This window comes from Tupaia chinensis, unplaced genomic scaffold (assembly GCF_000334495.1).
Source record: "Tupaia chinensis unplaced genomic scaffold, TupChi_1.0 Scaffold000257_1, whole genome shotgun sequence".
In the NCBI taxonomy this organism is placed as follows: Eukaryota; Metazoa; Chordata; class Mammalia; order Scandentia; family Tupaiidae; genus Tupaia; species Tupaia belangeri.
The window spans coordinates 3,015,573-3,028,840 of record NW_006159737.1 but is presented as its reverse complement, the minus strand read 5'-3'; the positions used below and the strand labels follow the sequence as shown (position 1 = coordinate 3,028,840).

General features: G+C 36.7%; 1 protein-coding gene across 19 annotated transcripts in view; it reads right to left on the bottom strand.

Annotated features, from left to right (window-relative positions):
- The window catches only part of CADPS2 (calcium dependent secretion activator 2), a 450,101-nt gene that overhangs the window by 212,972 nt on the left and 223,861 nt on the right, over positions 1 to 13,268 (bottom strand). For all 19 annotated transcript variants that reach the window (XM_027772143.1, XM_027772145.1, XM_027772150.1 and 16 more), the window contains exon 8: positions 1,537 to 1,603. In XM_027772143.1, coding sequence (XP_027627944.1) covers positions 1,537 to 1,603 — 67 coding nt within the window. The remainder of the gene's footprint in view (positions 1 to 1,536; positions 1,604 to 13,268) is intronic.

The following is a 13,268-nucleotide window of genomic DNA, read 5'->3' as shown; positions in this document are numbered from 1 at the left end:
AAAAAACAGGTTGGTTGGCTGTTGTGTGGATAAAACTATTTTTGTCTGATTTTTACACTTTTCATGAAGTTATTGTGCCATCACAAGGCATCAATAAAGCAATTTTATCTGACAATTTATGGACAGTTGTATCGCTGGAAGACAGAAAATGATAATTTTCCTGCCTTGGCATTTCACCATGTTGTTCAGATCTAGTCCAGTTAAGCTTGATTAATGTGTGGGAGGAATCAATGAGATCTTACAGACTGTTTTGTGTTAAGAATTCCAAGAGTGATTCCCTTTTCTTATATTTCTGTCGAGAACAAAATAGCTTAGATTTATCATAAAATGGAAGGACTATTACTTAGAAAGTTATTTTTAATTTAAAATTAAGTTAATGAGTATATTCTATGAGAAAAGATTATTCATGATCAAGAAAAGAAGTTAGACTGTATATTCTAATAGTCTATTTAGAATTCAGAATCCAATCACAGGCAAATTAATATAAAACATTTATGTGAATAAATGATATATATGGCATATTTGTATGAAAATGAGTGATTATATGTACTATACTTGACCCATAAAATATCAGAATGATGCCATGATGCTTAAGGCATAATCCTAGAATCCTGGAAATTGTCAAGATCTTTTCTGGGGTTTTGCAAGGTCAAATCTGCTTTTATAACAATATTCAGAATTGATTTGCCTTTTTTTAGACTTATTCTTTCATGCATGTACACTGAAGTTTTCCAGGGGCTACATTTCATTTGATATTGCTAAAAACTGAATGCAGAAGTTGATATGAGACCACTTTGATGAAGGGGAGGTGCCTTTGAAAAGTTCATAGAAAATATGTATTATGAAAAACCTACTTGTGGATTACAAATTTTTTTTTGCACTGAAATAAACTCCTACTTTAATTCCATTTTCCAACAGACTTCTTAAAATGTTAGTGATAACAAAGAAAGCATAGAAGAGGGAAGGAGAGAGAAAGGTAGCCTTGATAGGATCTCTTCATACTGTGATTCCCTTTCACCAGCCCTCCAGCTCCTCAGAGTCCTTGGAGCCCAAGTTCAGCATGTTTTTAAGTCAACAAGGGAATTCAAATCTGTGGCCATGCATACGGCTTCCACCCTTGCAGGGCAACTGCGTTACTGCTGTGTCACAGTGGCTAAGCCTTCACGAACTTTCTGAAGTCTCCTCGTGTAGTCTATTATATTAAGCTAGACAGTAAAGTTAGCCAAACTGCCTATTAACGTATATATATGTTTTATGTTAACTTCCCTGTGACTCTGAATGTATATAGATTATTAGAATATGCAAAAGCATAAACCAAAACCACTCGTTGCACTAAATTGTTTGGCTTTGAAATATTTATTTTATATAAAAATGCTATTTGTGTCAACATGCAATGCATTTACCACTTTCATTTTAAAATTAATTAAACATTAAAAAACTTACAGTTTAATTTCTCCTCCAGGGATATTGCTAGATGTATCCACATAAAGAACCACTATTAGAGTGATTACGTAACAGGACAAAATGATGACTCACCTGAACCAGAACAAAGTAACGTTTCTTCCATCTTTTCCAAACCTTCTGTCCAAGAGCATACAGATATCTGTTAGGAAGAACAAGCAAGCAAAAGAATACTTTGCATGAATCAGACTATGGTTCTATATAATCATGTTTTTTTTTTTTTATAGACATTTTATTTTTGAGGCTAGCCTGTTAAAGGCAAAGTTTACTTCATTTGGAATCTCAGACAACACGCAGCTTCTGTGTTACAAAATGACTGAGCTTATTCTAGGTTCTTAAAAGGGAATTGATTTATGTGGCTTATCAATTTGTCAGTCCTTACCACAAATCGAGCGAAGTAGGAGTTAGAAAGGATAATCAAAGAACCAGTTGGAATTTTATTCTTCCAGGCACTTCTTAGGAGAGATGAAAGCTATGAATCAAGGGCATGGTACCAACTGCTTCAGTTCGCAGATGACCGAAGCTGAGTAGCATGGCCTGAGAAGGAGCGGCTGAAAGGTCAGAACCCAGGGTGAAGGGTCACTGCCCGACAGGGTGACCCTAACACATACCTGCGCCAATCTCAGTTTCCATTTGCTGGCCTATCAAACGAAAGGAGGAATTTTCTGATTTCTCAGGTCTCTATACTTATATTGGGATTTACTTGATATATTGAAGTATCTCACTGCAAATTTTTGTAACTATGAAATTCAGATAAAAATCGGGACCAGAAGCTGGTGTAATGGCTATGTCGCTGGACTCCCATGTAGTCAACTGTGATTCAAGTCCCAGATGCAGTGGCTTAAATTCAGTCCAGGTGCGTGTGTGTGCATGCCCAAGATCCTGAGAGGAGAATGGAAGAGAAGGGATTTGCAGCGCGCCAATCCACCTTGGGAGGTGACTTCTTGCTTTCTGTCTCGCTGTCTCTCTCTGTCTTTCTGGTGAGTGAACGCACCCTATAGCAAAAATCTCTTTAAAATAATACTACTAATAAAAATTCAGATAAAAATGAAAATGACATTGTATAGATAAATATAAACATAGCTTCTGCTATGGTTTTTGTTTAACTTTGCACTGACTTTAGTAACCTGAATTGAAATGATTAAGATAGCCAAACATTTGAGAATATTGTTCTTTCTGAATCTGTAGATGGCATGCAGAAATATCAGGAAGGGGGGATCAGTAGTTAGCGTAATGGTTATGTCACTGGACTCCCACATAGTCGACCATGGTTCGTGTCCCGGACCCGGTGACTTAAAACTCACGCCGGGCGCTTGTGTGTGCATGCCCAAGATCCCAAGAGGAGAATGGAGGAGAAGGGATTGCAGCGTGGCCATTCCCCCTGGGGGGTGATTTCTCTCTTTCTATCTCTCTGTCTCTGTCTGTCTGGTGAGCGCACGCGCCCTATGGCAAAAAACTCTCCAAAAAAAAGAGAAGTATCAGGGAGGAAAAGAAAGAAATTGAAAATAATCACGTATAAATTGGTGAGAGGTATTTTAAAACTCTCCATGAAACAACATACATACTTCCTACAAAAAGGGAAAGCATTGTTACAGCGAAGGTTTATCAATGAAGTTACTCAAACATTATTAACACAGTTTATTTAAAGCCTTAACATTTCTATACTTTTTCTCACATTTTTAAATATTTATTTTACTTATATATAAAGAAACATACAGAGATAAAGACAGACAGACAGAGACTCTCGACATGGTCTTTCCATGCAATGATTCTCCCCACAGTCTACTCCCCAGCCAGAATCAGGGGTGTATAAAGGTATACGCAGCACGTTCAGGTCAACCTGGCATCTAAACCTGGGTCTCCCACATGGCACTCTACCACTTGTGCTACTGCCTCTGGGACTCTCACAGTTCTTAAAGCTAAAATTTTAGCTTGAAATTTCAGTTTCTGCCTTATTAAAACAATTCTCTTTTGCAAAAACAAACAAACAAACATACTGTCTACCCTTTTAAAAACAGCAATATTGGGGCTAGCCAGGTGACATGGTGGTTAAGGCAGCTGACCGAGTATGTGGATCAAGCCCCAGACCTGGCAGCTTGGAAAATATGTAGGGTGCATGAGCATGCCCAAAATTATGACATAGAATGGAGAGAGAAAGAGAGAAGGGAGTGCAGAGGGACCATCCCCCTTAGGGTGATTTCTCATTTTCCCTCTCTCTCTGGTGAGTGTACATGCCCTATAGCAAAAAAACCAAAACATAATTAAAAAACAATCACTAAAAAGCCAGTAATATTGAATGTTGGTTTTGGTTTGATGCCTGAAAGTAGGGGAATTATTTAGTAAGGATGCATGAGCTTGCTGGAGAGACAGAAAGAGACAGAAAGTGAGATATGACCCCTACAGCGGGGGATGGCCATGTTGTAATCCCTTTTTCTTCATTCTCTTCTTGGGATCATGGGCAAGCATGAACACACACCCAGTGTGAGTTTCAAGCATCTCGGTCTGGGACTCAAATCAGTCGGCCATGTGGGAGTCCAGTGACATAACCATTTTGCCATATGCTGGTCCCATTTTTTTTTTTTAAAGTAGACACATTAGTTCATACTACAAGGGTACTTCAAAAATTCTATAGGAAAATAGAATTAAAGCACAAGTTTATTTTGGTGCAAAAATTCTGAAATTCATGCAGTTTTTTCCCATGAACTTTTCGGATTCACCTTCCTGCTCCCGAATATTATATATATGTAAAAACAATGCCAGAAAAATAAGCCAGCCAGTGGCAAAGCAGTCACATAATGCAACTGGACTCACATGGGACAGGTCTTAGGTTCTTTTCTGGGGACTCCCTGAACATGCTGGGCACATGCATTTATTCAGGCTGGCTGAGACAGGGCGGATCACACGATGAAAACCATGTTGGCAGTGCCCATTGTTCTGTCTCTCTCTCTCTGTCTCTGTCTCTATCTCCCATGAAATGAATAAATAAATATACATTAAAAAAAAACAAGGAAATGGTAACACAATATCAAACCTATAATATCAGTTTGCTGAGATTAAAAATGAATTTCACATTCATCTTTATATGCTGCATTTCCACAATTTCTATATTGACCACGTCATTGTCTTTTTTTTTTTCTTTCTTCCTTTTAAAGTAAGGCTTATTGGCATTAGTTTACAGAAAGTAAAATTCAGTTTGATGAGTATGGACAGTCATGTAACCATCATCACTGGGTGAGATTGGAAGTGTGTGTTTAACTCTGAAGAAACTACCAAATTATTTTCCAAATTAGCTGTATCATTTTGCCTTATTACTAGCACAGTTTAAGAGTTTATCTTGCTTGTGTAATCAGTATGTGTGCTACCGAAGCAAGCACTTTTGTTTTTGTAATCAGAAAAATAATTACTATTAACCATATTGGGAATGTGGTCACTATGACTCTATAAATAATTCTGGTATGTCTAAACTGAGTATCTAGAGATGAAAGACTTATTTTCAGTACAATAGAGAAATCCTATAGGTTTCCATGGGGAAGTGAGGTTTTCTAGATTTTAAGTCCATTCTCAAGTTTTTGAATTTGGTGCAGTCTAAATTGTCATAGATGGGTAGTCCTATCACCTTTGGGAGAGCTGGAATGTAAAGTGAAGAGAAATCAGAATGCATGTTTTCCTACTTCATCTTCCTACTTCATGTCTGGCGTTGCTCTGAATCACTGTTCTATTTTTATTTTTGTTTTGGATTTTTGTCACAGGGCATGTGTGCACACCAGAGAGGAGAGAGCCAGAGACATACAGAGTGACAGAAAATGAGAAATTACTCCCCAGGGAGGATGGCAATACCTGGGTACTTTCTCGTCCCTTCTCTTCTCAGGATTGTGGGCATGCACACACACATGCTCAGTGTGTTTTTCAAGCTGCCAGTCAATGACCCCCAACTCTGAAGTCAGCCATGTGGGACCCAGTGCCTTAACCACCATACAACCTGCTAGCCCAAAGGTTTGCATTTTTAACATCTAGACAGTTCTAAATATAATAGCAGTGTGATCAAGTCCTCATAGAGACAGAGGAGCCTGGGGCTACAGGAAGAAGGCTAGAAGGAAGGCAGCTCTCAATACTGAAAAAATCATTTAACCTATAATTCCATCACCCAATAATAATCACTGTAAATATATTAATGTATATTCTATTATACCTATATATAGGTATAATGTTTACTCGTAAAAGCACATTCTTTTTTTTCTTTCTTGGTTTATGCCATAGGGCGTGTGCACTTGCTGGAGAGAGACAGAGACAATGGGACAGAGAGGAAAAGTGGGAGTCTAGTGCCTCAACCCCTGCGCCCCTTGCTGGTCACGTGGTTTTTGTTTATTCTTTTCAACATACAGTGTTAGGTTATATGTTAATTCTTTTATGTTATCTAAAGTCCAAAAGACATTTTTATTTCAGAAAAATGTACAAAAGTTACGTTTAACCTGATATTACATTCTGTTAGACATGGATTCTGTTCATGACACTTACACTTACTGAAAAATGAGTTACTTTATATAAAGAGACTATGTTTATAACTAATTAAAAAAATTTGTATATGATAAGTTGACTTGACTTCAAATAGTCATAAAATGTAATTTGATCTTTCTTTAATGATTTAGAAAGGACCCTGCAGCACATAGCAATCTCAAGGTCATTATTGTGAACATCAATTATAACTGCGTGACATTGTAAAAGGAACAGGTGCAATGGATAGGATTAAATCTAACTATCTGACATAAAATGGCAATAGTATTAGCTATTAGCTATTTACTTGCTGTTTATTTCTGTCTCAAAGGAAAAGTCTAGTATTTGAGAAAAATATAGTTTTAATATTTTTTTTTGGTCCTCTGAATTCTAGACAAACTGGTATTTTACTGCTTTATGAAATAGATTTCTACCAAACAAAGGCATTGAATATTGTCAAAGAAACATGTCATTCTGGAGACGGAGTTTCTTGAGTAGTGTACTATGGATCAGCTAGCGGGCCTCCTGTGTAACCGTCTCCCCCCTGAATGTTTTGTAACCTGCTGAGTCATTCCTTCTTTCCTCTAAACTGCATGATTAACTCAAATGAAGTAGCTGCCTTTTTTTTTTTTAAGGGTATGCAAATCAGACTTGCCAAATACCAGTCAAACTGTTAAGACACATTTAACTGAGTTTTATGTGACAATTTATAATGTTATCCAATAAAATAAGTATTTATCACACAGCTTGAGAGCCCTGTTCTCTAATGGGTACTGTGAATTTCTTCCTTTTGTTTTAAAGAGGAAAGCAGGTTTATTTTTTGTTTTGGGGTGGGGCTTCAATAGTACTCATTTCCATCAGCCTATAGAATTTGGTTTTAAACAAAACACCTTTTTCCCTCATTTTTGTTAAATTCTTTCAGTTAAGTCAGAAATGGATGGAAAATAATACAAATGCCAGCAGTTTTCACGGTCATTCTCCCTGCTCCAGCATTCTATTAGAATATGGCCTTAAGGAAAAAAATTCCCTAGCCTAAGTTACATTTGATCCGTAACTGAATGGAGATAAAAGAGATACTCTATTGTACATAAGGTATTTCACAAGCACATATTTCCAATGCTAATTTACACTAAAGACAACACTTTTCCTTTGAAATATTTCTCAGGCATCACAATACTCATGTAACTAAAGTATTTTGTATTATTTAAAAACTGTGGCTCAGATACTATTGAAAAATGTTTGCTTTCAGCAATATACCAAACTTAGTAAGGTATTAAGAAGTTCTTGCCTTTGAACAACAACAACAAAAATGCCTGCTTAACTTTAAAATCTTCTCTTCTTACATGGGATTAGGTAACAAAGAAATTAACAGCACTGACACAAAGCTTAGATTTATCACATTAAGAGTAAAGCCTTGAAGCATTTTGCTTTATAAATCAGTATAAACATGGCAATAATCGTAAAGTATGAATCACTCCTGTAGGGTTATTTCAATGGAGAGCACTATTTGCTCCAAAGAAACATTAAGAAATCATTGCTAGGAAAACACGATATATAAACAACTGTGTTATCAATGTTTCCTTTGCCATTGACTTTTTTTTTTTTTGGTATTCCTAATTGTTCTTTTATCAGATTGCATTCTCAAATATCACAAATATGAGAAACTTAACTTTAATATTTTCGGTTCTGCATTTAAAATACGATGTACAGGTGTAGAAAATGTGCTGTGCTATTAGGAGAAAGTCAAGAGAAGAATTTATTCACTTATTTTTTTGTCAATAGTCAAACCTCAAGAGAAAATAGTTACTGCCAACAAGATATATTTTTTTTAATCTTTTGTATCAATAGTTGTGTGAGCTTATTAGAGTATTCTAATCTTAACATTTACATTAAAAGTTGTACAATCTCTTTGGTGTCATCATGATCCTTAAAAGAGTCATCTGTTAACTTAATAAGCCAGATGGAAGATACATCACAGACACTTCTAAAAGCTTTCATTTGTGGACAAAAACAAAGTTTTTTGACATCTATCAGCGTGTTCTGTGTCAGCAAGAATAAAAGCTTTACTTTAGGTACTTGCTGACAATTAACAATATGTATTCTAGTACCAATTAAAATGGCTCTCAATAATAGATTTATTGAGTAAAAAAAATTATAAAAAAATACACTTCAAGCAAAGCAAACATAGACATAACTATGATTATTTTTCTTTAATTTCAAACAGATAACTACATTTCACATTAACACAGTAATACTTACAAAACTATTTTAAATGCTTGTTTTTACACATTTACCAATTTTACCATTTTTAAAAAAAGAGATTCACATGTAATATTCTGTGATTGGACTTCCTATAAGCCAAAATCCTCCGAAATGAGTTTTACTAATAAATTAAACTATTTGCCTATAAATACTATATGTTCTGTTCATATATATAATCACAAAAGTTAATGAAATTTCAAGAAATTTCATTTTCTGATTAGTTTTCAGATTAAGACTTATTTTAACTCAGATTCACGACAATATGGTTGAAGTATAATATAGCCTATATTATTCTAGCAATAGCAACGACACTACTACTATTTTCTAACTATGCCATATGTGAAATAGAACATGGACATGAAACCAGGAATTTGTTTATCCAAACATTTAAGAAGCATTTTATAAAACCTTTCTACCTTTAAGATTGTTCAAAAGATACTTCAACACACAAAACTTCTCCAAACACATTACTAAATATTGTAGTTTGGTTTCAATTAGAGTGGTGGCATACAGTTCTAATAGAAAGGACAGTACGACAATTTATTTGCACCGAGTCCATGCTGTGAGAGTTCACGGTTTTACTTTGTGATGAAAAATCATCACTAATGAATATTTGAAAAACATAATTGTATACAGAAGACGGGAATAATTCGGTGCTTGAAAAAAAGAGAACTGTTTCTTTGGGTGGATCACTTATATGAATGTAGCTTTTTCTTCAAAGAAATGGAACAATCAATCTACATGTTGAATGATAAAGCCTTTTCTTCTATAAGCCTTCGTTTTTCAAGGGAAAAAATACAGAAAGAAAAAAAAAATCAATATATAGAGTAGTTAGTCCTGGAAAGGGCTTTTTTTAAAGAGAAACCTCAGTCAAGGTTGAAAGAGCAATTAATGCAGGCTCAAAAATCTGGGCCATTCTGATAGAGTTCGGTTAACATGTGGCAGAAGTAATCATCCACTTGTGAAAATGATTTTCGGTTCATTCTCAAACACCTTTCAGACACTCATGATCCCATTTAACTGACAACAATACAGGCTATCTGTGGGCACCATTGCATTTGATGTGAAAACCAATAGGGGCAAATGCCCTCAGGCACTTGCAGTCATCCCTGCGTGTTCTCTGCGGCCTGCATAAAAGGACTCTTCCTTTCACTACATTCTTTCTTTTATTTAACCCCACAAGATTAAGCCTCCTCCCTACTTTGATTTGTTTTCAGCTAAGGATGACAAAGAAACCGATTCAAGACAACACTGTGACCTGGGCATTAAGAAACCTAGAAGTGAATACTTTCCAGTTGGTTTTTATACTTTCCGAATTCCTACAGGAAAGAATCCAAGGGATGGGGAGATAAGGGAAGGTTCCTCATTGAACAAAATTCATGTGACATTCTGAGAGAAATTAGGAGACTAAAGAGGAACCAAAACCCTTTACTGTTGAGCAAGAAGTTAACACTTCCGTGCCATATAAATGGAAGACTCATAGCTCTTCTCTTATTTTAGGTACCATGTTTTATGGAATGAGTAACATAAAAACCATCAGTGTTCCTTTTCCTGAGAAGTTCCACTTCTGCTAGTTAAATCTGAGTTAAAGCACAGCTCCTATCAGCATAATCAGATAAGCATATAGTTTAATACATAAAAACAATGTTAATAATTGGCTTCCCATAGCATAAACTAGAAAGTGAATGAAGAAAGACTGCCAAGACCACCACAAATCCCCATTTTACCTTCAGATAGGATAATAATACCACAATTGATCATTTTTAAAAAATTTATTTTTAGTTTTGCTATAGGGCATGTGCCACTTGCCAGAGACAAACAGAAATATACAGAGAAAGAGAAGGAGAAAGTGAGAACCCCAACTACTGCCCCTCCCCCCCTCAGCTGCAGGGAGATAGCCATGCCACAATTCCTTCTCCATTCTCCCCAGCAGCTGGGGAGTCATGCACATGTGCCTGGAGTGTTTTCAAACTACAGTGGGCCATGTGGGATCCAGCCACCTTGACCTCCATGCCACCTGCTGGCTTTGCAGGTGCACTCTTTAAGGGGATGTTCTACTATAAATGCCAATGCACTGTCACCTGGGAACTACATTAAGCTGGAAAAATTGTTTAAATAGTTCCATGAAAAGTAGTTTTAAATAGCTAGGTAAAATCAATCAAAGTGTACAGAACAGTCTTTAATTAAAAAGAAAATATTCTTAACATTTATCTTTGCTAACTAGTCATCAGCATCCTTTTATATCTCTATTAGCAAAAAGGTGTGCCATAATACGTATTTTAATGCTTTATGATCTTTTCTAATGTTAGTATTTATAAAGGTATACAAATATGTTAGGACTGCATTCTTTTTAGACAAGAGTTATTTACCTATCATTACTATTAATTTTTAGTTTGCTACAGGGCTCGTGTGCTCACCAGAGAGAGAGAGAGAGAGAGAGAGAGAGACAGACAGAGAGACAGGGACAGAGAAAGAAAGAGGAAAATTGAGAAAGCAAGCCGCCAGGCCAAAACTCGCCTGTCCAAGACTCAAACCATTGGCCATGTGGGTGTCTAGTGCTTTAATCACCACCACCTGCTGACCACAGGATCTCATTCTTTTTATTTTTAAAATGGAGAAAAATCAAATGGTCTACATCATGATGTTTTGAAGTATGTAGATACTGTGGAATAGCTAAACAAAGTTAATACATTTATGCATTCCCTCAATATACTCAATCACAGAAGTATATTTTGTAAAGAATGGTTTCATGATTAACTTCAATTTAAATGCCTTACAAAATTTTTCTTCATCTACAAAAGCTTCATTGAATTGTTATAAAGTAAAAAAAAAAAAAAATTAGTGGGTTTTACAATAATTAGAAAATACCTCAGGCCAGCCTATGGTCAGATGGTTAAGGGAGTTAGATCCCACATAGCTGATTGGTGTGGGTTTGCATCCTGCACTTAGCAGCATGAAAAACACACTGGATGAGTGTGTGCATGTGCGCCTATGTGTGTACTCAAAATCCCCAAAGGAGGGAGAAATGAAGAAGGGATTGCTGTATGGCCATGCCCTATGGAGTAGGGGGTGCCTTTCCCCTCTTTTCCTCTGGCATGCACCCTCTAGCAAATGAAACAAACCAACAAAATGTCTCAGAAATCGATAAAAGAAAAAAAAAAAAAAAAAAAAAAGAAGGCCAAAGGGTTTCCTGAGCAGCCTCTGCTATTGGGACCAGGCAAACTGTTCAGTCAGTCTGTGCCTCCTTTCTCTAGGAAGAGGACTGAGGCTGTTGAGAGTCTGGATGCCTCTAGGGGTCAGCTATGTCACATTCCGAAGGGGAAGACCTTCTGTACCACTTGGCAAAAAGGCTGTAGGACACCTAACAGTGAAATGGAAATGATTCAGGGTCAGCAGGTGGCATGGTGGTTAAGGGCGTTGGACTCGCATATGGCTGACCATGGTTTGAGTCCTGGACCTGGTGGCTTGCTTTCTCACTTTCTCTCTCTCTCTCTCTGTCCCTCTCTGGTCAAATTAAAATGAGTAAGTAAGTAAGTAAATAAATAAATAAACAAATAAATAAATAAAGTTAAACAAAATAATTCTTAAAAAAAAAGGAAATGATTAATTTATGTAAACTTAGATGCTTTCAAGAAATACTCCATTAAGCTTTCCTCTCCCTGAAACTGCAAATGGTTTAAGAAACATTTTTTTTTTTAATTCTTTTTTTTTTTTTTTGGGAGAAGTTTTTGCTATAGGGAGCAAACATAAGACAGGGACAGACAGAAAGCAAGAAATCACCCCCCAGGGGGGATGGCCACACCGCAATCCCTTCTCCTCTCAGGATCTTGGGCACATACACACATATGTGTCCGGCATGATTTTAAGCCATCGGGACCAGCACTTGAACTGCAGTTGGCTACATGGGAGTCCAGTGACATAGCCATTATGCCAACTGCTGATCCCAAGAAACACATTTTGACATAAAAGAAAAGGCCCGCATGTATGGATTCAGTGTTTTCCACAGTGTGTGTCTTGAACACCTGGTTATAAGGAGGCATTTGGAAAAAAAAAATAGGTTTGGTGGCTAAGTAAGTGTAGAAAATCCTGAATTAAACAAAGCTGAACAGGTTAGCCCTGTATGTGAGGATTTTTCTGTAGCAGACCATAAGATGCAAACGGGTGAGAAAGGTAGGGTACAGTATCTCCCCCAAAGTACAGTATCTTTTTTTGCAGAACACCTTGTGGGAGTCTTGTTCTCTAGAACATACTTTAGGAAATGATAACTAGATTACTCCTAGTGAATCTTTAAGAAATAAAACTGTATAACCGAGTTTTTAAATTATTTGGAAATTAATTCCTGTCCTAGTCATAATTAAACTATCTTCTTCATTCTCCACGTATTTATACTAGGACTCTATAAGGAATTATAATGTTTCAAGAGTTTTATTTAAAATCTGGATCATAATTTCCATGGACTGTTTGATTCATAGAAAGCTCCCTTGTCCTGTAATGTTGTTCTCTGGTCTCAGTTAACAAGGGTATTTTTGGAGAGCTCTGAAATTTAGGAAACAAAACTCCATGTTCATCTCTAAAGTAACATCTCGCAGGTTCTTTCAAAGGTATATGAAATCCTAACACTGTCATGTTTCACAGATCTCTCTAATCAAGGTTAGAGAGATATTGTTCTACCTCAACTATGTCAGTTGAACTTCAACTTAATGCTTTTTAAGTTTATTCATTGATTCCATGAGTGAGAAAGACACAGGACCCCCAGCAGGGTCCCGATACCACGATTTACCCTCAATATCACCAGTCTGGATCACGTGCATAGGCTTTCCTAGGGGTGTCAGGGAAGTCTCCAGACATGAACCATGACCTTCCCACATGGGTCTGCCCAGAAGAGCATTGTATTTCACTGCCACTGCCCAGTCCCCCAATTTTATGCTTTGTGTCCTATCTTATCTGTAGTCAAGGAGGATTGTGGAGTTCTGGTTCAAGACCCGAGGGATTGGGCAGTAAGATGTTCTTGCTGCTATTCCAGCTCTGACATGACACCTCAGGCTTCAATGTCT